Source organism: Mustela nivalis (genome assembly GCF_964662115.1).
Source record: "Mustela nivalis genome assembly, chromosome: 5".
Taxonomy (NCBI): Eukaryota; Metazoa; Chordata; class Mammalia; order Carnivora; family Mustelidae; genus Mustela; species Mustela nivalis.
The window spans coordinates 22,423,933-22,447,772 of NC_139024.1; the positions used below are offsets into that span (position 1 = coordinate 22,423,933).

The window sequence follows — 23,840 nt, forward strand, 5'->3', positions numbered from 1 at the left end:
AATCTGATTTACAGGAAGTAGTCATAGCTAAACAGGATAACACTTGATTTATGGATGGAAGCTAATGTGAAAATTTATGACTAAATTCTCCATTTTTTCCTCCTATATAGGCAATTGGTTGAAGGAACAGAAGTTCTTCAAAAATTGGAATTGGTTCCAACAGAGAATGAAAGACCAATACAACAATGCGTAATTATTGACAGTGGAGATCTTTATGCCTGATTTTCATATGAGTATTCTCTGACAACTTATTATTATGCATCTGATCAGCTGTTTCTATATTTAATTAAATAGTGCTTGATAAAATTTAATTTGAAAGCTGTACAGATGCTGTAGGTTGGCCCTCCCCACACCCAATCCCTCCCCATTTTCCTTTCTGGTCTCTGCCACAGACTATAAAAGCAAAACACTTAATTTCCCACCCTCCTTTGCAGCCAGTAGTGGCCATGGAATACCATCTCGCCAGTGAGACAAGAGTAGAATGCCAGTGATCCTGCCCCTTCCCTTCAACCAGCCTTGAATGCAGAGAGGCCAGAGTTGTGAAGGAAAGGCCAAGAGAACTGGAGATGTCAGCCCCAACTCTTGGGCTGAAGAACCAATGCCAGAAAGTACCTATCTCTGGCTTCTTACTGTAAGACAAACAGACTCCTGCTTGTTGATGTTACTATTGGCTGATTATTTTGCTACTTGTAGCCTAAACCATTCTTAGCAGCAGGACCTAATGGCCTTCCAATCCTACAGCACTTGGAGCGGAATTATGTTGTCTGTGAACTACATTTCTGCCCTAAGAAAGGTGGTAAATAACCAAATAGAAAAAAGAGGCAATAAAAAAATTCACTGTAATATTTCATAGTTTACATGCAGCATTCAGAAAAAGGCATCTATCTGACATGAAAAGAATGCTTATCTCTGAGCCACACCAACCATATGAAAACCAAAGGCTTGGGTTAAGCATCCCAACGCTAATCAGCCCTGTGATCATTGACTCCTGAGATGTTATTGGGGATCCTGCTTCATCAGCTGCTCCTTAATCTGAGATTCTTAAATCCATTACCAGGGGAGCTTTTAAAACACAGACTGCAGGACCCTGTCCTTGATCTACCGAGTCAGAGTCTCGAAGTGTGGGAAAGGGATTCTGTTCATTCATTTAGCTCAACCTAGAGGATCCTGTTTGGCCAGCTGGGCACAGTCATTTAGAAATCACGGCAAGATGTAAGTGACTAGTTTCAGCCCCCTCTTTGTAGTTATTGAAATGAGTGACTCTGTTGGTGGTGACCTTGCTCAGCTGCCTCCACCACTGCTGCCATTGCATTCATACTATGCCCAAAGCCATTAAGATTTTGGGTTTTTCTTGCCCTTTGCAGAAGGTCTGTCTTCCAAGAATGATCTCTTAAGCAGACAGGCCTCTAATTGATTTGGAGGTTGCCAAAAGGAGGCATATGCTTTCTTTGACTTTTCATTTTGAAAGGATTATAAATTTACAGGAAGTTGCAAAAATCGTACAGAGCAGTCCTGTGTGCTGATCATCCAGGCTCTCCAATGGACATATCTTACGCAACAACTATTGTACGATATATAAACCAGGAAATCGACATCAGTACAGTGTGTGTTATCATTTTATCACGTGTAGATTCATGTGACTGATACCGCAGTCAAGTCACACAAGTTTTCACAAAGACCTCCCTTGGGCTACCACTTTATAGTTACACCTACTCCCCTGCTCTCCACCGTCCATCTCTAACTTCTGACAACCGAAATGTGATGTTTTTGTTGTTTTGTTAAATCACAACTTTATTGCTATTTGGTATATGCCTTTATAGTAAGATTGGAGGTGGATGGGGAGAAAGCATACTGCCTATGTCACATTCTCAAGTGACCCAGAGGCAGCAGAGTGTTAAGAATGTGTGTTCTGGAGCCAGACGGCCTTGGTTTGAATCCTAGTCCTGCCATTCCCTAGATGCATGCATTTAGGCAAGAACTTCCCTGTGCCTCTATTTCAAATCTTCACGTCAACGCATAGCACCTACCAAACAGAGTTGTTGTGAGGGTCCAAGGAATCAATAATTTATATGCAGGATCTAGAACAGAACCTTTTTATGCTATATGTACTCATTAAATGTATGCTTAATAAATTACTGGTATACCTTCAGGAGTTGGCCTAGGAAGTTGTATTTTTTAAAAGCTCCTCAACGACTCTGATTAATAACAAGATTTGGGAAACACTAAAGAGGAGATAGTTCTTCTTCCTCTGTTCTGAAAAGTTTCCACCAACCTGAGAGGTTAAGCTGTTTGCATGAAGTCTCTAGATCCTCTCTCTGGGCCTTGGATGGGTTCCTCTGGTCATTCCGGTGACATTTCAGAGGGGAGCTAGGCTTGCCACAGGGCCTCTCACCAACTAGTGAAACGTGTAATGAACAAAACTGATGCTTTGCAGAGATCCTAGTTAAAACAAATTAACAAGCATTCGTCATGTAATAACAAGCAGCACAGCAATTATTACTTGCTCTTACTTGCATGAACCCATACACTAGGGAATTAAACAGTTTATCTGATATTGTGAAAGAACGGAGATATCTGCATGGGTGTAAGAAACTGATTCCAGCTCCCTTTATTTTTCAACTTACCTGCAATGGAAAGGTAGATCCCTACCGACTTTCTAAAGGATGGCAAGTTCCCGGTCCCTTTGTCCACTCCCACGTCCTACTCTCAGGCTATGTAGAAACTTACATCATAGATTTGTATATGCAGTGTTTTTTCTTACCACCATTTAAATGTTCACACAGTGATACTTCTGTATTAGAATGTATTCTGTATCAGAACATGTATGTTAGCCATGTAATTTGAAGAAATTGATTCAAAGATTCAAAAACTTATCCCAATTTAACTCCATATAGGACTTTGATTTAACCAAATTGACTTTGATTTGATTCAACAGAAGGGATTCTAGAATGTTCCACGTCTACAAATATGAAACGCATTCTGATAATTTATAGAAAATGTTATATGATCTTGCCCCAATTGCTGATATGGCAAAGCCAAACTCATATCCTGTAACTTATACTAAGTCACGTTAATAAGGGGCGTGTGGTATCTGGACATTTTTCTTATTATGGGAGATTTGAGATAAACATTTAAAATTCTATCTAAAGAATTTGTTTGTCCCAACTGCAAACCATGCCCATTATTTGTTAATGAACGAATGGTCTGGCAACCTCAGGATTCCATATTGAGTTTTTGTACTTCATACATATCTTAAATTAGCAAGTGTTTTAGTCCTAGTTATTTAGTAATGAAGCAATCAAATAACTTAGTCTTTCACTTTCCTCATTTGTAGAAAGAAGATATCGAAGTAAAGAAGCTGTTAGCTCTGTCTGACTCTAAAACTTTAGAGATTCTCTGAGTAAATTTACAAAATCAGTAACAGTACTATTACTTTGGGCTTTGATTTTTGTAAAATGGGGGTACATCTATCTCACAGTGGTTTGAGGCCTGAGATAATATGTGAAGACACTTGTGATGACGCTTGACACATAGCAACTATTCAATAAAAATGAGCTTCCCTTCTGGAATGTTAACCCACAAAACCCCATCAAGCTGTCACTGACCGAAAGAATATCATCACCACCACGTCAAGAAACCGCAGGTCTCTCTAATGCTCAGTCTTAGTTCGTCACTAATATCACATTTTCAATTGACTGGATTTATTCAAAAATATATCCTTAAAATTAGAATGGATTGCCATCACAGCTAGTGATATGCTCTCTTCATTTTTAAAAACTACTATGTTAATTATATAATCTGCCACCCTTCCTAAAATGGAATCTTAAATTGGGCCAATCTAGCCAGCCATCTCTCAAATAAATTTTATATATCATACAAAATATCTGGAAACAACCTTGAAAATTAACATATAAGTACAAAGTTTGGTATTTGATTAGATGTCTTTGAAAATGTGATAAATCGGGCGCCTGGGTGGCTCAGTGGTTAAGCCGCTGCCTTCGGCTCAGGTCATGATCTCAGGGTCCTGGGATCGAGTCCCGCATCGGGCTCTCTGCTCGGCAGGGAGCCTGCTTCCTCCTCTCTCTCTCTCTGCCTGCCTCTCTACCTACTTGTGATTTCTCTCTGTCAAATAAATAAATAAAATCTTTAAAAAAAAATGTGATAAATCACAGGTTTTTCTACTTTGGTGTGCATGAGAAATGCTTGAGCCTATCAACAAAATATGGGTTCCTGAGTCTCATCCTAATTTCTGACCCAGTGGATCTGTAGTGGGTCAGAGAATCTGCATTTTTTTTTCTTTTTAAAAAATATTTATTTATTTATTTGACAGACAGAGACCACAAGCAGGCAGAGAGGCAGGCAGAGAGCAGAGAGCCTGATGCGGGGATTGATCCTAGGACCCTGGGATCATGACCTGAGCTGAAGGCAGAGGCTTTAACCCACTGAGCCACCCAGGTGCCCCAAGAATCTGCATTTTTAACACGTTCCACATGGTGCTGCTGCTGCTGCCCTGGAGACCACACATTAAGAACCACTGGGCTGGGCTGTATTAAAGACATACACAGGGGTGCCTGGGTGGCTCCCTAGGTTAAGCACCCAACTCTTGATTTTGGCTCAGGTCATGATCTCAGGGTTGTGAGATTGAGCCCTGTGTCAGGCCCTGCACAAGGGTAGAATCTGCTTGGGATTCTCTCTGTTCCTCTCCCACTGCCCCTCCTCTTGCTTGCATATGCTCTCTCAAATAAAAAATCTTTAAAAAAAAAAAAAAAAAAGAAAGAAAGAAAGGGGCACCTGGGTGGCTCAGTGGGTTAAAGCCTCTGCCTTCAGCTCAGGCTATGATCTCAGGGTCCTAGGATCAAGCCCCCCATTAGGCTCTCTGCTCAGCAGGGAGCCTGCTTCCCTTCCTCGCTCTCTCCCTGCCTCTCTGGCTACTTGTGATCTGTCAAATGAATAAATAAAATCTTAAAAAAAAAAAAAAAGACTGGTATTGGGAGACTTGTGGCATGCAGGTACGTGCAAGAAAACGTTATGCAAATCGTGACAACAGAATACAGTGAAGAAAAATGGTAAGACAAGAAACTTTGATTTCATCAAGGTAGCACAGATCTATGCAAACACTGACCAGTCAGAAGGGACAGCAACTAGAGGCCTGGTTCAGGGTCCTGGAGCTCCTGCTGGACTGGAGGTGAGCCCTCTAGCTGCAGGAGAGGCAACAGGCAGACGGGTCTTAGGTCAGGGGGACTGGGACACGCGTTCTGCTCAGCGCAGTGCCCTCTAGCAGTCAGGACAAAATCCCCTGAATATTTTAAAAACCAGAATATCCACCTGGGAGTGTTCTGGCTGAAAATCAGCTCCCCAAGACAGGATGAGGAGGAGCATAATACCTGGGCACAGGGAGAGGTAGTAGTAATGCACAGTATCAGAGAGCTTCCTGAGGTGCAGTTTAGCTTGAATTTGGGTTGTTCCTAAGAGATATGTTAGAAAAATGGATTCCTTCTGTTTTCTAAAGGGCTGAGACCTCTAATGGAAAAAGAAAAAACTCCAGCAGACCCAGGGTTTGAAGCAGAGTAGAAATGAAAATAAATATGTCTCGGGTGCCAGCCTAGAGAGAATCTACATCCAAGAGTTTTGCATTTGTACCCTACCCTTACATATATTTGTAAAACAAAACAAAAACTTTACAACATGTTTTCCTGGATGTCATCTTGTAGAGGAGTCACTATTAAGAGCTGCAGCAATTTAGAATAGTTCTCCACAGATTATAATGTAAAGCAGTCTTCTCAAACTTTAAAACACATGTACATATGAACTTCCAAAAAAAAAAAGCAGATTATCATTTGGGAGGTCTGAGGTGAGGCCAGAGATTCTGCATCTCTAACAAACTTTCAGGCGATATGAATGTATTAGTTCATGAACCCATACTCTGAGAAGAGTAAAGCTGTGGTTTTCAACCTAAACTGAAGATTAAAAACACCTGGAGAGCTTTGAAAAATCCTGATGCCCAGGCATTTTTCCACAGTAATTAAATTGATACCGTGGCATCAGGATTTTCCAGAACTTCCCAGGTGATTCCTATATTCAGCCAAGGTTGAGAACAACTGCTCTTAAGTGTAACCAACCACAGTCATGGAAGAAATATCCATAGCCAGTGAAGAGCTTCGCTAATGATGGTATCTCTAGGATTTTATCATCAATCCTGGTCACAGTGTTACTAGTAAGAGTAAATCTACAGGGGTGCCTGGGTGGCTCAGTGGGTTTTAAAGCCTCTGCCTTCGGTTCAGGTCATGATCCCAGAGTTCTGGGATGGAGCCCCGCATCAGACTCTCTGCTCTGCAGGAAGCCTGTTTCCTCCTCTCTCTCTGCCTGCCTCTCTGCCTACTGTGATCTCTGTCTGTCAAATAAATAAAATCTTTAAAAAAAAAAGAGTAAATCTACAATTTTAGCTCACTATTAATCTTTGATTCATTACAATCCTTTGTTGAAACTTACTTGAAATATTACAATGTTTAATGCATGTTGTTAAAACTGTGTTATAGACGCCAGACCTTGCTCTGGAACAGTGAAGTGACTTTGGAAGCCTTCCTTGAGCTACTGCAATAGATGCCACGTAACATAAAATAATCCAGTGCTTTTCTAGCCTTAAAACAAGACTGTGAAGTGTCTTCTTATAGAGACTATAAAAATCTGAAGACTAGTGTTGAACACCCAGATGACAAATTGTAAAACAATGTCCTCCACAATGGGGCGTATTCCTCCTAGAGTGTAAACAATACCCACGGGGGTATTGGGAAAAAACATAACTTCTATTGTGTTTTTAACCTTAAAGAAAAAAAGCCCACAAAGCTGACTAGTGCCTTCCTTTGTCTGGGTGTCAGATAGTCAAACGCTTACTGTGGAAGCCGTACCCAGAGAAGAGGAGGCAGTTCACTGAAGGCTGATGATGGGACCTCATTTAAATATGTAGCTGCACTTTTTTTTTTTTTTCCAAGTTCCAGAGGGCAAAGCATTTAATTACATTTCACAACAAGAGAAGAACTGTTGTGACTCAACCAAGTACGGAACATAGTTCTCTCCAAATTCTACACAAACCACTATTTTCTTTATTTAATTTGATGAACAATGAAATCAAGTTTTCCTTTTTAGCATTTAAGATGTAGAAGTAACAAAGTCGGTGCAATAAAGTAGGTGAAATATTTAATAAGATTATACAAACACATAACCAACATAAACTGTGAAAAAAGATAAAAAGGCTCTCATCTTCAAACAACCCTTTTTTCTAAAATGAAAACAGCTCTCCAATGGGGAAAATGATCTGCAGTTGAAATAAGACTCCCGAACAGCGCTTAAGTTTTCTGCACTCGGTCTTTGCAATGAGAAATGATTACTTAACAGAAAACTTAAATTGAACAGCATATATAAACATCATATTGCTTTTCTTTACTTAAGGAAGCAATATCTAGTGATCTGTCAAAGCAGATTTGTATTCATGAATTGTCAACAGACCCCCAACACAGCCATGTCTTCTTTGAAAGTCTTTCAATAATTCTGGCCATAGGCTGGATCGGTCAAACATGGTCTCGTGTTTCCATCAAGCAAATCGCCAGCTGGTGTAATCAACTGAACTAATACTCAGTGACGAAGGTACAAAAGGACCCCACAGATCAGATTCTAGAAAGTTTTAAAGCCTTCATATTGAGGCAAAAAAAAAAAAAAAAAAGCTAAAACGTTTAGAGTCAACTTTTTTGTGGTGCTTTCATAGCAAAGCAGATCTCATAAAAGCAATATTCGTGTGTTATTTTATTAGGGTAAACGTGCATAATTAAACTTGCCGGATAAATGCAAGTAACTGGGGAAAAAAAAAAAATAAACCCGGCACTAAAAACAGCTTTTATAATCCAGTTTTTACTCGTTAATATAAGCGCGGCTGCAATTGTGACTGTTTTGTGAGGCTGGACATCAGGTGGCGCTCACCCATCCTAATGAAGCCGGAGCAGTCCCAGAACATTAACGGGCATTCCAACATCCAGGCCTGATGTCAAGCATCGAGTTTCGGGCAAGTCACTTTGTCTGAGGCTCGGTTTCCTCACCTGTAAAGTGGGTTGGGAACGGACCAGATGGATTTCCAACCCAGCTCGTGTCTGATTCTCTGTAGTGGTGGTGGCGTTGACGGACTGCGGCTACCGCTGATTTAAGTAGCAAAAAGTTCGGTAAAGACAGCCTGGGCAAGTGGGATAGAGATAGCCAGTGTAGACAGAGCTCCGGCTGGAAGGCCGGGGGGCCGTTTTCGGTGTTTTGGCCGCTCACCGTGAGTGGGCGACGGAGCAGAAAGTCAGCCACGTGGCTTCGTCATTGCCCTGAGGGATCCCAACACAAGGCTCCTTCCAGAAAAATTCGAGAGAGAGAAGCGCGGGTGCTACTGAGAATCTGTGCGAGCACCTTCGGAACGCGGGAGCACACCGCAAACTCGACTCACTGGGTGGGTCTAAACGCACCCCACGGAAACGAACGCCAGGCTGACTCCCGTCCCAGAGGCGAAGCCCGGAAAGTCACGTGGGGCCGCGGATTTACGGCCTCCCGGGTCGCCCGGGCGGACGCCGAGAGCCACCTCATGTAGGTTGTTCCATCCGAGCCAGGGTGGAAGCTTTCCCCATCGCGGGAACTAGAACAGCCCAGCTGCATCTTGGATGGTAATCTAAGGGCAAAGGAAATAGGTTCTTGCTCCTGGGAGCTTCTTCGCTACACTTCGCTAGTCACTATGAAGGAACAGCCTCCCTCCATTGCCTCTCGCTGTCCATGTTCCCCCTCCTGCAGGAATGCAGTTGGTATCGCCCGCAGCCCGCCCCCGCTCCGCCCCCCCGCCCCCGCACGCCGTGGCCCGGGGCCCCTCACGTGACCCCGGCGCGCTCTCGCGGGGGCCCAGACTCTCCGAGGCGGTGCCGCAGGGGACAGAGGGACGGACGGAGTAGAGTGCGCCGCAGCTTTCGCCCGAACACCAGTGCGGAGGACGTGATGTCGGGGCTCTCCCGCCAGCTGCCTTGGGCTGCCGCCTGCCTGGCCGCGCTGTGTGTGCTGACCGCGGCTGCGAACCCCAGCCCGGATCCGACCGTGACTGCGATCCCGCTTTCACCGAACACCAGCACCGCCAAAACGACAGTTCCGACGACGGTGACGACTCTTACGCCGGTGACCACTCCCGCACAAGGTGGGCGCCGGCCCAACGGGTTTCCTGTCTTCGCCCGCCCGCCGCTCCGAGCCGAGCCGCCCGCCCTGCCCGCGGTGCGCGCGGGGCCGGGGCCGGGACGGGCCGCGCTCCAGCAACATGGCGGCCCGTCCGAGTCCAGCCCGGGCTGGGATCGGAGTGGCGGGGGTGAGGGAGCGCCCCGGGGAGTAGGGGCGGCCGAGCCCCGTTGGCCGTTGGGCTCTGGGCCACCCCGAAGTGTCCCCCGCCAAGGTGCTCTTAAAAAGTGCCTCGTAATCCCCAGTCTCACTTCAGCTTGGGAAGAGGGGACGTGGCTTCCTCCCGCGGTGGTGGCAGTGGGGTTGATCGTGGGGCGAGGCGACTCGCCTCCAAAGTTGGGGATCAGGTCGAACTCCCTGTGTTTGGGGTTAGTCATTTGCCCACCCACATCCTATCTCCGCAAGGGGGCTTCTGCGGGAGTTGGCAAAAGAGGAAAAAGAAACTGAAGACGTGAATGCTCGCCAGTGTCTCAGACTTGAGTCTGAGAAAAGTTGCCTGTGATCTAACCGTATTGATTTTGCGGATAGGTGTCGGGGTATATCTGAGGTTTGGGCATTTGATTAGTTAAAACTTTAAATTTGCTATGTACCAAAGAAGAAAAGTGCCCATTTGTGTACCCGATGCTTCATATATTCTTTTTGGTATTTTAGGCTAAACTGGAAGATAGGTGGTGAAATCTGGGAGGAAGATGGAAATAAAGTGGCTTGCGGGGAGCGCAGGTTTAGTTGATTGTGAGCTGGGATTGAAACCCAGGTTGTTGATTTTTTTAAACTCGATCAGGAACACACTCTTTGTTAAGCTCTGAGGTCGATTTGGGTACTGGTTGAGTTGTACATTGAATCTTAAAGCAGAAATTGACAATGCCGTGACAACACAAAAGAGAGGCGAAGATAAGTTTGAGGTGAAAAAGAACTCTAGATATATAAAACCTGATGTAGTGTGATTGGTTATTCTAGTTAATATTGAGGAAGGAATAACTGGCATCTTGACCGAAAAAGTGCTCAAGTGTCAGGATTTTTACCTTGGCTTTCCTCCCCTCCCCCAGACGGATCATACTGTTTTGAAGTATCTTCCTTTGGTTTTTGTGTTTTATAGATAAATAAAATGTATAATTAAGATTCAGAAAGATGTAATACTGAAGTACAAAAACTGTTAAATAAGGAAAGTACATTGCCGTGGAATGCTGGACGTTCTAACTGCACTGTTTTTAAGATGATAGAGCACAATATGTTTTGTCTTCTGCTTATTTGGCAGTTTCTTTCCAGAATTGTAGTTTTGGAGTGTGTGTTTTTTCCAAAGAGAAGCTTGGAGATAGCCAAGTTAATTGCCTTTTTGTAATTGAAAGTCATACAAAGGAGATGATTTGTTTTCTGTAAGTAGTAGTTGTATAAACTGCAGTCTAAAATGAAAGGTAGCAAGTTTAGTTCATTGTAAATAACATTGTGCTGTTCAAACGTATCAGGCACAAAAGATTTTAGACAACTAGCATTTTTTATCAGTACACAAACCTCTGCAGAACTTATTTCTACTTTGTGAACCCCTTACTCAAGGGTACTGTATATGCCCTTGTCCCTGATAAATATTAGTGATAAAATATTAAAATGGGTGGCCTCTGTGCAGAACTTTTTTTTTTTTTTTTTAAAGACACAGGGAAAGCAAATATGAATGTTTTTTGGAGACATCTAGCTTCCAGGAAAATGAAGAGCCCTAGACTTTTTGGGTCATTTGGCCTAAATTACCGACAGAGACCGTCCTACTTTGTTAAATTGTATGTACATAAATATAGCCCCTTCCAGAATTGCTGTCTCTTATCCTTCAGTCACAGTGGTGAAGATCACTTATGAATTACAAATCTCTTGGGTTTTCAGAATGGGCATCATCCGAGTTTGGGTTCAACCTGTAACAAGTCTTTTTACTATTAAAAAATTGCAGTGTCTTAACTGATGTTTGGGGGGCAGTGATTTCTCTGTGTGTAGTCTTGGCCTTATAACACAACCTTTTTCCCAATATTTTTATTTTTTTAAGGATGCTTTGAAATGATTCAAGAAATCCTGAGTGTCTGTGAAATAGTTGCCCTATATAAAAGGGTTGTTTAGATACTGAGCATTCCCACTAGCTTGTGGGTTTTTTCCGCCCTTTCTCTTGAGTTTATTTCAGTGTCATCAGTCATTAATTATGATTGGAATTTCTTATTAAGCCAATTAATGAAGTGTTTTTGTGTGTGCAGTTAAAAACACCGAAGATCTACCATCCTAACAAAGTTAAGTGTACTGTACGTTATTAACAGTAAGCACGGTATTACTCAGATCTCCAGACTGCATCTTACTTGAAACTGTACCCTGCTTCAGGAGCAGATCTCCATTTCCCCTCCCCCTAGCCCTGGCAGACATCATTCTCCGTTCTGCTTCAGAGTTTAACTATTTTAGATGCTTCATATAGGAGGGAATCATGCTGTACTTGTCCTTCTTTGAATGTCTAACTTGGCATAATGTCCTTAAGGCTCAGAGATGTTCTAGTGCACGGCAGGATTCCTTTCTTTTATGTTGGAATACTATTCTATTGAAAAATGTATACCACATTTTTTTTTTTAAGATTTATTTATTTGACAGAGAGAAATCACAAGTAGACAGAGAGGCAGCCAGAGAGAGAGAGAGAGAGGGAAGCAAGCTCCCTGCTGAGCAGAGAGCCCGATGCGGGACTCGATCCCATGACCCGAGCAGAAGGCAGCGGCTTAATCCACTGAGCCACCCAGGCGCCCCTGTATACCACATTTTTTAATCCATTCATTTGTTGATGGGTTATAACGTTTTACCATTTCTCTGAATTAAGTCTGGTACTGTACGTAATGCTCACTTTAGTTTAAAAAAGGTAAGTTGTACAAACTCAAAAGTGAGGTACCAATTGATTGGTTTTATATACCCCTCCCCACCAGATCCTTGTGAAAACCGCAGCAGCTGTGTTTCCTGTGTGAACGTTAGCCTTGATAATTCTACCTGCTTTTGGATAGAATGTAAAGGTAAGAGGCTTTGGGATGGCTTTAATTTTGAGAATGCAAACGGTTTTATCATTTTAAGATATTCTACAGGGTATTCCTGAACACTTAAAAATTAGTAGAAAATTAAGTATATTGTGTACTACTTTGCAAATCAAATACTTTTCCTTTCAAGTTCCTATTGCTTAACATTCGGGCTGAAATCTCTGGACTCCCATTCTGTCCCCACCCCTATAATTCCTTAGACTTGATAATTAAGGTTTAGTAGCTTTTAAAGGAAGAGAGATTTTAGAGCTTTGGAAGATTAACAGGACAGGTACACCAAAATCAGCTGTGAAAGTTGTGAAATTTTCCCCTAAAAATGGTTTCCTAGAAAAAGAAGGCATTTATCTTCTGCAGGTGTCCTGCTAGATGAACTATAGAGACCTTATAAAACTTAGTTGGATATTTAGAATATGGGAAAGAGTGAGATGGAAAGAGTTGGTGTTTTGTTCAATTTTAAAATTAACCTTTAATTTGAGGAATAAAGAGCTAGTTGAAGATACTTTGCAATACCAATAACGTTTTTGTTAGAACCACGGGATTACAGCAAATTCTGTTCTCTTAATGGGAAGTAGTTGCTTTTTCTTCTTATCAGTAAAACAGTTTATCGGGTATGTGTGTATATATACCTAAAAAGCCAAAGCTATGTATTAAGTGTCTTTATTTGTTTAAAAGAAATCTGAGTTCTGGGCAAAATCCTTATGTCACGATATAACATTGTTTAAGATCTTTTTTTTTTTTTAAGATTGATTGATTGATTGATTTGACAGACAGAGATTGCAAGTAGGCAGAGAGTCAGGCAGAAAGAGGGGGAAGCAGGCTCCCTGCCGAGCAGAGAGCCCGATGCGGGGTTCAATCCTGGACCCTGGGATCATGACCTGAGCTGAAGGCAGAGGCTTTAACCCACTGAGCCACCCAGGTGCCCCTGTTTAAGAACTTCTTATAAAATTAAGGTATTAGCTTAAATTGGGGCTAATTTTTTTTATTGTGTGAGAGTCCCTTTTTTTTTAAATGTCATAAAATGGAATTTAAGTGCACACCTTTCTCCTGCTATGTATAGCAGAGTTGGCATGTTTTGGGGCTTGAATGCTCTACTGTAGGATATGTTGAGGAAGGGTCTCCCTTACTCTTGCTACAAGTTTGGCTGTCAGGAAAGCAGTTTTATTAGAAAGTGTAGAAAACCGAGAAGGTCCTACAGGTCCTACAGAGGTCCTACTGCTGCTAATATGGCACCCCCTGTGGTTACTAAGCCTTTATTAGATCCTTTCGGCTTCTCCCTACTCATGTGGAATCTAGCAGCCTTTGCTATGCAGGAGTCGTGCCCCAGTTCGGATCTAAGTGTTTCCAGTTTATCTGTTTAGTGTATTCATGTAGGTTTTAGACAAATATTTGGAGAGATCCTGGGTAATCTTTCTTAATCAATGAGGGAAAGAGCATAACAGTATTTTCTTGATCCCTGGACTTCTGAAGTGTGTATGCCTGAGTTTGATTTTTGGAAGCAGTTCTGGAGCTTAGTAACAAAACAAGGATAATATAAACAAGTGATTGGTGCTCTGTGTCTTTTTTCCCCTGTAACAGAGAAAAGCTACTGTTCACGTAATGCAACAGTTAGTGATTGCCAGGTGGTGAATGGCACACAGTTCTGTTCTGGTAAGTATTCACATTGGTTGCTGAGGAAAGTGGCCAAGAGGTGAGGAAGATCTTTGCCTCAGAAGCCTTCTTTCAATATTTGGTTTGCCATTTCTGGCAGTCTAAACTGACTGTAGTTTAGACCTTCTCCATTTGCATTTTACTGGACTGGACAATCTTGTTCTGGCCCTTTTCCGGATTATGGTGTTGGTGATTGTCACAATCTCTGGCGAATTTTGTGTTATGGTTGAATCTTTCCTGTATTCATCTGTTTTCTCATTTTTGTAGTTTAGTTTGAAGAAATTGGTTACTCTTTAACCTTAAGTCTTTGCTCAGAAAATAGTTAAAATTCCTAGAAGAAGCAACTGATTTTCCTAACAAGATTACAAATGGATAGGGAAGTCAAACTTCTGATTTGGTGCATAGTTAATAAATAGAGCAAAAGAGCTTTCTGGAGTGTGTCAGTAACCTTGAAAGACTACCTATAACAGTTTTACTTTTAGTGGAGTTTTCCCGTCCAAACTTGAACTTCATGACTGAGAATTTCATTAGTATGAGGTCAGTTACCCCTTTGTAGAATGCACATAATTTGGTTTAGGTGGTAAAAGAACAAACATTTTTAGTATCTATTTCAGTGTGTCAGAAATAATAATTGTATCAAACCTGTGGTTTCATGAAAATAATTGCTTAGAAACAAGGTTAAGTAAAACGTTTTAAAAGATACTAATTTAGAGAAAACTTGAATAAATAATTCTTCTTAATTTGATGATGTATCAGAATTAGTTTGGACTATGTAGCACTCTATCCCCAGTAGGGACCCAGGCTGTTTACTGTCATTCCTTAAAAATATCTCTGACCTTACTCTCCGAGGTAAGCGCTCATGTTCCAACCATCAAATTGGTTTTTCTGCCAACAGAAAGAGGAATGAGGCCCGTATCTACCTACAGATGCTTTCTAAAAGTTATACTGGGCTACCTACCTGCAGGAGAGGCTAAGAAATATGTGTCTTTCTCCAGGCGGGGAAGCGTCAACTCTAGATTGGTGCTTCATATTTCTAAAGAAGGGGAGATCAGTATTGGTTAGAGCAACTGTCAGTCTCCTCCACAAGGTGGTACTTAAATGTAAACATTGTAAAAGTGGTACTCACATGACTGCAGTTTAAAAAAAAGTGTAATGGATTGTATTATTTTAGATTGTGCTTTGACTTAATGTTTGTTTGTTTTAAATAGCACCCGAGCCCACTCCGATGCCAACGAATTCTACAGGTAATACAAGATAATTAACTCTTTCCTCCTCTTTCAGGATTTGTAAAGTCTCTTGATGGACTTATTTATTAGTGATTAAATACCTAAAAGTTGTAGTATAATTTAAAAAATTGGTAGATGTATTTGGTCTTGAACCATAATGGTTACATGAGTATGAACTGTTCGTGCCGGTGTCGTGGAATTCCGTGAATGATAATGGAGTTACGAATAAGTGGAATTTGTAATTCATAATAGAATTATGAATAAATGACGTTTATTGACTATAGAAGGATTTGCTGTGGACATTGAGTCCACAAACCGCTTTTTGTGGATTTTTTTGAAGATCTTGGGAAATACAGAAGCCTAAAGAAAATTAAAATTCCCTGTAATTCCCATTATCCAGAGGTACACCAGGATGTTTTCAGTGATAAGTTTTTCCCAGTCTTCTCTGTCTCTCAATAGATTTATTATGAACTTGCATAAGATGCCCATACACATTTGAATTGTTTTCTCTTTTACATTGTTGTATACACTTTACTTAACCTGCACTTGGTTGGATAGTTAGGTCATCTTTCATTTTTCCTGCAGCACGCGTTCCTGTTTTGATGTTATTCCTGACAGAATTGATTCAAACAGCATTCCTAGGTCAGAGGATAGGATTATTTTAAGACTGAATATTGATTGCTTTCCAGAAAGATACGCTTTTCATTCCCATCAACAACTGGAAAGTTTTCACTACCCCTTCAACAGGATGAGATAATTTCTCCTTTAAAAAATCTTTACCAAAGTGATAGGAGGAATAAATCATTAAGAAACTTCTACTCCAGGACAACAGGCTGGATGATAGGGACTGGAAACAGAAGACAGCATTTGTCTATTGTAGTAACTGTGACACGAGTAAATAAGCGTAGTGTTTTGAGATATTTGTAGGAAGGCGTGTATATGGAGTAATATGGCAAATGTGGTGACAACTTCCTGGAGATGTTGACTGACTCTTGAAATGACCCTGGTAAAACATGACGGTCGCTTCCCAAGTGGAGCACGGCGGTCAGTAGTGAGGAGTGTGAAGGAGTATAGTGAGGTTGGGGAATTGCATCTGGATATGCCTGGTGAAGAAGGGTTGAGCTGAACAGTCAGCAGGCCAAGAGCCAGATTGGGAGGGCAGGTTGGAACAGGAGACGAGAGTGAACACAGGGAGATAGGAATAGATGACCCATGAGGGGAATTGTGGAGAACTCTATGGGAAGAGTTGCAGATGTATGCAAATAGACTTAGGAGGTAGGAAGAATAGGACTTGATGGAGGTGATGGCAGACTCTTAGCTTGACAGCGCAGGCAAAGCTGATTAGTGTAGGCAGTAGTGGTGTCCCCTGGAACAGCTTGTAGAGAGACGAGGACTTGAGGACCCAACTCCAGGGGATGGAAATGTCTAAGGGTTGAGAAGAGGATCAGAGAGGAAACTGAGTAGGGATGGGCAGAGAGGTATGTCCAGGAAACTGTGTGTGTGTGTGTGTGTGTGTTTTAGGTATAGTTTTTCAGAGGAAAAAGTGATCAGATGCTGAATCAAGGACCAGAACTCATTGAAAGACTTTGGTGGTGGTGAGCTAGCTCACACCAGCTTGCGGTGGCCAGTTGTGCATAGCTCTTCCCAGCTACACATTCAGTGAGACTGTGTTGGGAGCTTGAATTATGGTGGAAATATTCATGCCATAGAAATCTGCAAATATCACAGAACTTTTGGAGAGCACACAGTGGTGACACCCATTGGTAGTCACTGACTAGGAGGATGTTAAAAGATTGATGAAAGCACAGATGTTAAGGAAAAATTAATTTCCAGAAGGTGGGATGTGAACCAAAAGGGGAAAACAGTTTCTTCAGAACCATTGTGGGTTCACTTTTAATTTCTTCTCCATGAACCTTGATGTAGTTTTCGTGCTTGATCCATATGGGGTTCTCCAGTGAAGTACCATGGGGTCTCTCTAGTTTTCTCTCTCTCGTTCTGGAAGTGGAAGGAGGCCAGGGTTTGCTTATTATAGAAAATGCATCTTTTGAGTGGCAGTTCTTCAAAAACCTTTATTACATGGTCTCTTTTCATGGCTGTTGCTGAAAGAGAGCAAGTGAGAAATTAAGGGATTATTAAAGAAATGACACAAAGAGAATTTGATTTATGTAGAAAGGTGTTCAGTGGGGTTAATTATAACAGTCTTCTGTTAGTACCTATAAATATTATAAATAAAAATAGTCGTAAATAATCTCTTATTATTTACAGAATGACTAGATTACATCAGATATCTAGTGGGAAATTTTCATAAGTGGAAGACAAACAGTTAAGTTCTGCTACTTTTTAAATTTTTATTGTTACATAATTGCCTAGTGAAATGGGCAGCAGGAAATGACATGTTACTCTGCATGATGGGATTACTTAGTTTACTGTGTTGTTAAAAATTTTCCACCACCAGTAGCAGCTTTTGTTAACTGCTAATTACTATTTTTTTTTTTAAATGAAAGGAACATACTGTAGGTTAGTAAACATATATTCCCTAAGTATTGCATAATTTTGAAAATTCTGTCAAAGTAGTATTTCGGTCAGAAGTAGAAGTGTGTAAATGTTTTGCGCGTTTATAGAAAAAAGCATTAGTCTGTGTCGTGTTCAGGGGGTTTGGTAGTAAGACTCAAAAGGCAAATTTGCAAACTTGATTCCTTACCATTGTCAGACAAAATGTAGTGTGTTAAGATTGAAAAGAATATATGTTTGCTTAGTTTGTAAAGTGTTATTTTTTGCAGCAACTTTAAAGGGATTAAAAATCTAGGAATTCTGTCTAAGAATCAGCCCTGCCAGAGGTGAGATGAGGTATTTCCCTGCTGGCAAAATGAGAGGTGACCTAATTGTCCACCCAAGAGCAGGGTAGGGAAGATATGTGCAGTAGTGCTCATGGTGAGAGAAAAGGATACAAACATGTAATCCTGTCAGTATTGTTAACATATCATTGATTAGAATCTGTTAGTAGTATCAGTACTAACAAAAGTCTGTTAATAAAGTGCTTTGGTTCCTAAAATGTGTTTACATTCAAATTAATTCTTCTCACAAGAGTTCATTTTCTTTACAGGCATTGTCAGATAATTTAAATTGGGGGATCTGTGGCCCCAGGGGACCTGTTCTTAAAATAACATTTTATGGGAACAGAATGATGCCTGTTGATTTGCATGTCGTCCTCGGCTGCTTTTGCATTATGTGCCGCACAAAGCTGAAGATGTTCACTGTCTGCCAGCCCCTCGAAATGAAAAACATAAGCCAGCCTTGATACCTGCTTGAGAAATCCTGAGCCCCACTGGTTTCTTACCATAACTTTTTAAGTTAATAGTTTTTGTCATAGAAGCATTAAAAAAGCAGTTGTTCTTCCCTCGCCTGACCACTGATTCTTGCCTTCCTGTGTGTCTTTTTGCAAACATTATCCAGATGAATACATAGATTTCATACTCCAATATTTACATAGATGTTAACACAGATAGTTTTATGCTTGCTTTGTGGTAATTTAAAAACTCGTAGTCTGGCTGTGTGGATGTGTTAGTGAGCCACTCCCTGAAATTTGGCCTTTATTTTAGTCTTTGGAAAATAGAAAGCCTGTTGAAGTTGGCAGCATTATTTTAAAGACGAATGACTAGATACTGGGAGGTTTGGAAATGTAAGTTACTAGTAAGTTTTGTTTCTATTGCAGCCAAAACCACCACCCTGCCTGCCTCCTCAACCACTGCCACCACAACTCCTACATCAGGTAAGGAGGGGGTTTGAACTGTCGGTGACGTGGGGGTATGTTTGCAGCCTTGCCTTGTGCTATTTTTGCCCCCATTTTCCAGTTTCATTCATGAATGGTTGTGAACTAAAACTCACCTCTTATATTTGGAGGACCAGGATGGTAGGCTGTTAATGCAGGAATGGTAGGTTTGCTGCGAGTCCCCATTTTTTAACACATAGCCATATTTGGCCTGACACATTAGAGTTAAGAGATAGTGTTTTTCTAATTTTCTAAAACCCTTTTGCTGCAGCTTGTCGGTGAGATCTCATTTCTTATAACTTAAAAATTAAATACTGATGACTGTTAGGAGTTAATTTTGTGCTGTGTTTAGGTCATGACAATTGGAGTGAAGATAATTTAGCCATCCTTTTCATTGAGAAAGATCTAAAGAGCCAAGATCACTGCAGATGGGCACCTTGGCCATGTTTCTCGCTATTTCTTTACGTTCCTTTATAACTGTTAAAAGTGCATGTGAAAAGTAATGTTTATTAATTAATGATTTGCTGTGTTGTAAACAAAATCACATTTAGGTGATGCCACAAGACATTGCAGATACACAGATTATGATCCTTCTCTCTATCCTATTTAAAATACTGGTGTTTGGTTTTGATTTTTTTATTTTTTTAAGTTTCTTGGCTTATTGTTATGCAACCTTTCTTGGTTTCAAGGAAACCATTTTGTCTTTGCAAGAATTACAGAATAGTTGTGATTAATTTTAAAGCTTGGGGCATCTGGGTGGCTCAGTCTGTTAAGTCTCTGCCTTCAGGTCAGGTCATGATCCCAGGGTCCTGGGATCAAGCCCCGCATTGGGTTCCCTTTTGGCGGGTTGTGGGAGAGCCTGCTTCTCCCTCTCCCTCTGCCTGCAGCTTCCCCTGCTTGTGCTCTCTCTCATCTCTCTCTCTCTCTAACAAATAAATAAAATACCTTAAAAAAAAAATTGAAAGCTGGCCACCTTATTATACAGCCACCAGAACCAGTGTTTATTTGAAACTCTACTTGGAAAAAAGTTATTTTAAATATGAAACTGCTTTTTATTAAAATGGATGGTGTTCTACTTGAAACCTTTTATTCCCTAAAAAAGAAATTCATGTTTTATTTCCTATTGAAACATTTTTTTCTCTGAAAAGGGAATTCATACTTTTGTGCTTTTATTCCATATGGTTTGGTAATGCTCATAATGTAAAATTTTAGAGTAAGATTTACAATACCTTTAATAACAAGTTTATTTGTTAAATTTATAAATTGCAGATACTTAAGATAATTTTTGTACTTTGAAAAATTGCAACCGAATTCTTGCTTACCTTGTATATTTAATAAAATTTAAAAGTTACATGAGTTTTCAACGCAAATATTAATATTTAGTGTAACAACTAACAGTATGTTTTCTGAAGAAATTACAAATTTTTAAAGAGCTTGACATGTTCTCAGGGCATAATTTATGTACCAGGAGAATTTTTCTCTGTCACTTTCATACTTGAATTTGAATGGCAGCTTTGACCACTTGATATTGCTAGATGGAGTGAATGGGATAAATTCTAGTTGTAAAGACTTGACTCAAGAGGAGATACTTTATAGAATTTAACTCATGGCAAAGTCAAAGTATAAGCTCATGCGGGTCTTGAAATTCTGAGTAGGGACTTTCCAAGTCTCATTATCTTTTCTTCTTATTTAACAGGTACAACTAATACCACTTTAACTCCAACTTCACAACCCGGAAGGAAGTCAACCTTCGATGCAGCCAGTTTCATTGGAGGAATTGTCCTCGTCTTGGGTGTGCAGGCTGTAATCTTCTTTCTCTATAAATTCTGCAAATCGAAAGAACGAAACTACCACACTCTGTAAACAGACCCATTAAATTAAAAAGGACTGGTGTGTAACTCACTGAAACCAAAATAGTCTCTTTCAAGATGTCCCACATGGAAGACGCTACTCCAGGATCTGTACACGTTCAAAGGATGCATATAGGATACTTGGGAGCATCATCCTCGAAGAAAAATCACTTAAATCATTTTGCTCAACAGGAATATTTAAAATATTCTGCATGAATCCTTGTGGCTGTCTTCTTTTATTTTCAATGGCTGCTGCTGTGGGATTATGTTCTCTCTTCTTGACATACCAAATGTAACTCTGTAAGTGGTGGGAAGCATTGTCCTGCACAGACACCTCATGACTCTTCTGGCAGTTTAAATTTAGTCATTTTAAAGCCTGAAAGCTGCATCATTTTCATCCTATCTCAGGATGTAGTTTAGTGACCAGAATCGAGAAGAATGTGCCAAATGAGCATCGGTCGGGTGGAATTTTGGCTGTCCTTTCAAAAGTGGAATAAGTCGGTAAATCTAGTGTCCTTAGAGTAAATTGTATCCTTAGCGTAAAATTTTGTGCTTGATGACAGTTATTTTTTCTACATTAGAAATAAGATGCCACACAGGGAATTACATTCCAGATTTAAAGAAACGAATGGAAAGGATACAAACCATTAACAATAGCAGGTTATCATTCATACTGGCAAAGCACCTTAAATCACTGAGAAAATAAAGAACAGTGCCTTAAAAGACAGACTGAAAGGTAGGCTGTAACTTCAGATGTTCCTGATTTGTTCTTTCACATTAAGGAGGGTAAAGGTTGGTCTGGTGATACAACTGTTCACTAGCTGTAGCAAACCTTTCTAGATACCATGCTGGTAATAACTGAAAACTTAACTATTTTGTTTCAGACCTGAGCAAGACTCAGGATGTTCTACAAAGTTGAAAGCCTTCATATATTGAACTTCCCAACGTTTCTCTTAGGCTCTTAAGAAGTATAAAGCTAAAGTGGATTTTCTTACGTTTGCCTTTGCACTTCAGGAAGTATCCCAACGCTGTTGTACCTTGAAAGGATTTTTCACCAAGCTTCCTTGAAAAGTAACTTTTTTTTTTTTTTTTTTTTATGAGACAAGAAGGAAATAAGTTGTTTTAGAGTCATTTACAGCTCTTGAATGAGACAATCATTTTAAGTTTTGAGACCAGAAATGTGACCAGTGTAATTTCAGAACATCTGAGGGTTTTTTGGTTGATTGGATTGCTGTAGATTTTTAAATGATGATTGCCCTCGGTAGACAGACTGCGCTTTCTTTGCTTTGCTTTGCTTTTACCTCCCTCCCTTCCTTCCTTCCATTTTTCCTTCCTTCCTCCTTTTCTCCCATCCTTTCCTTTTAGTTGCAGTTCCTGTAGTACATTAAGCATGCATGCTTTATTATTATATATTTTTTTAGTTTCTTTAGGAAGCACTAGTTTTTTCAGTTTCAGAGGGATACATCTCCCCTGCCTTTGACATACTGGATTAGTTCAGAGGTTTTCATTAGTTTTTAAAAAGCTTTTGCTTTTCTAGGTCATTAAAGTTTTTTTTTGTTTTGTTTTTGGTTTTGTTTTGTTTTTAGTTTCTTTAGCCTATAGGGGCTGAGTTTAGCACTTGGTTTTCAATATTTTGTAGTAGGAAATGAGGAGTTGCTTTGGTCCATTTCATAAGCCAAAATTCCTTACATTTAGATATGATTATATTCAAGGTTCTTAAAATGAAGATTTACTGTTTCTTTGTTACTTGCTGGTACAGCTAGTTTGTTTTACTTGCACATTTGTACATACACTTAATGTTTTCAAGTGCCTTAATTGCTTAAAATCTCTGGCTTCAAAGGTTTTTGGGAAAAGGTAGGTTTACCTCACATTTTTGTGTTTTCATTAGTAATATTCTGATACCAGTTTTAGGAACCTCACAAAAATTTTTATTACGGTGCCATGGCTGTTAGCTTTTAGTGAGTGCTGTCAGATCCAAGAATCATTTGAAAAAATACAGAGTCTCCATTTCTCCCAAAGCGGCAAGATTTAGCTACAGTGATAAATAATTATCATTTACCTAGATATGAATACCTTGGCACACATTAATGTCAGTACATCTGTTTTTGTGGAAATGTAGCTGATGAAGCTTCTCATCTTCTATAATCTTGAATACTGCTCTGACAACAGAACCATAATACGAAACCAGTTAGATTTTGCAAGAAGAGCTCTTAAAACGGAACTTACAGCCTTTTCCCCCCTTTCTTTAGTATCTTGAGCCATTAATAATTTGTTGTTGTTGTTTTTTTAATCCAGAAGGTACAGAAACGTTTTCAGATTTTTCTCCTGATTTGTTCATGTGGATGTAGTTCTATCAAAACACCTTATTTTACCTTACAGATACTTATTGCACAGGCAGACACTGCTGTATTTAGAAATTTCTATTTCAGTTCATTAAAAACTGCAAAACCAATCTGTATCATGTACCAAACTGATTTAAAATAAATCTACATGTTAAGTGAATTAATCTGTTCTTTTTTTTTTAACTGAAGTGTTTTTGCATTTTGATTATGAAATTTAATGTTCGTGAATTTACCTTATCAGTCTCTTTGGGGATGGGTTGTCTGCTCGCTCTCTGTTGCTCTCCAAGACCAGTGGCTAGTAGCAGGTCGGCATTCGTCAGAAACTTGTGGTGTTTAGTGCTCTCAGCACGGTAATGTTGGTCCGTTGTGTTCTCACACGCATTGTTCTCTGAGAAATCTGTCCTCTTCGTCTTCTGTTCCTCGGCACATGTCTTTGTTTTCCTTTGTTGATTTTTAAGATTTTTCTCTATGGCTGTTCGAGCAATTTGAAGTGATTTGCTGTACTAGTCGTTCTTGTGCTCGGGGTTTGTTGGGTTTCTTGGATATATGCTTTTCATCAGATTTGGACATTCTCAGCTGTTATTTCTTCAAATATTCTTTTTTCTATCCTTTCCCTTCTCTTTTGGGGATTCTAATTACGTGGGGGCTGCTGGAAGTTGACCCATAGCTCATTCATGCACTGTTTAGTTTTTTAATTTAATCTTTTTCTGTTTCATGTCAAATTATTGTGT

General features: G+C 40.2%; 3 protein-coding genes and 1 long non-coding RNA gene across 6 annotated transcripts in view; 2 read left to right on the top strand and 2 right to left on the bottom strand.

Annotated features, from left to right (window-relative positions):
- PPIL6 (peptidylprolyl isomerase like 6) overlaps positions 1-2,149 on the top strand; it is a gene marked incomplete at its 5' end in the record, with an annotated part of 34,235 nt that extends 32,086 nt beyond the window's left edge. Inside the window, 2 exons of one of the 2 annotated variants that reach the window (XM_082732026.1) lie at positions 111-189; positions 435-2,149. In XM_082732026.1, coding sequence (XP_082588152.1) covers positions 111-189; positions 435-491 — 136 coding nt within the window. In that variant the 3' untranslated portion in view covers positions 492-2,149. Of the gene's footprint in view, positions 1-110; positions 312-434 lie in introns of those variants that run through there. The other variant, XR_014312162.1, reaches the window with a different exon arrangement.
- LOC309865559 overlaps positions 1-8,213 on the bottom strand; it is a 23,694-nt gene extending 15,481 nt beyond the window's left edge. Inside the window, exons 1-2 of the long non-coding RNA XR_014312168.1 lie at positions 8,088-8,213; positions 2,273-2,439 (exon numbers count right to left, since the gene is read on the bottom strand). This is a non-coding gene — a long non-coding RNA (uncharacterized lncRNA). The remainder of the gene's footprint in view (positions 1-2,272; positions 2,440-8,087) is intronic.
- CD164 (CD164 molecule) lies at positions 8,007-23,269 on the top strand. Of its 2 annotated transcripts, none has more exons than XM_082732049.1 (6): positions 8,007-9,202; positions 12,171-12,254; positions 13,851-13,922; positions 15,131-15,166; positions 18,861-18,917; positions 20,614-23,269. In XM_082732049.1, exons 1-6 carry the CDS (start codon positions 8,794-8,796, stop codon positions 20,778-20,780), a joined length of 825 nt encoding a protein of 274 aa, XP_082588175.1. In that variant the 5' UTR covers positions 8,007-8,793; the 3' UTR covers positions 20,781-23,269. The 2 variants fall into 2 exon arrangements, 1 of the variants encoding a protein (XP_082588175.1); XR_014312163.1 differs by having other exon boundaries at positions 8,894-11,806; positions 11,991-12,254.
- Positions 17,175-23,840, bottom strand: part of LOC309865547 (uncharacterized protein) — a 203,623-nt gene continuing 196,957 nt past the window's right edge. Inside the window, exon 50 of the transcript XR_014312154.1 lies at positions 17,175-17,247. The gene's annotated coding sequence lies outside the window, so the exon portion shown is untranslated. The remainder of the gene's footprint in view (positions 17,248-23,840) is intronic.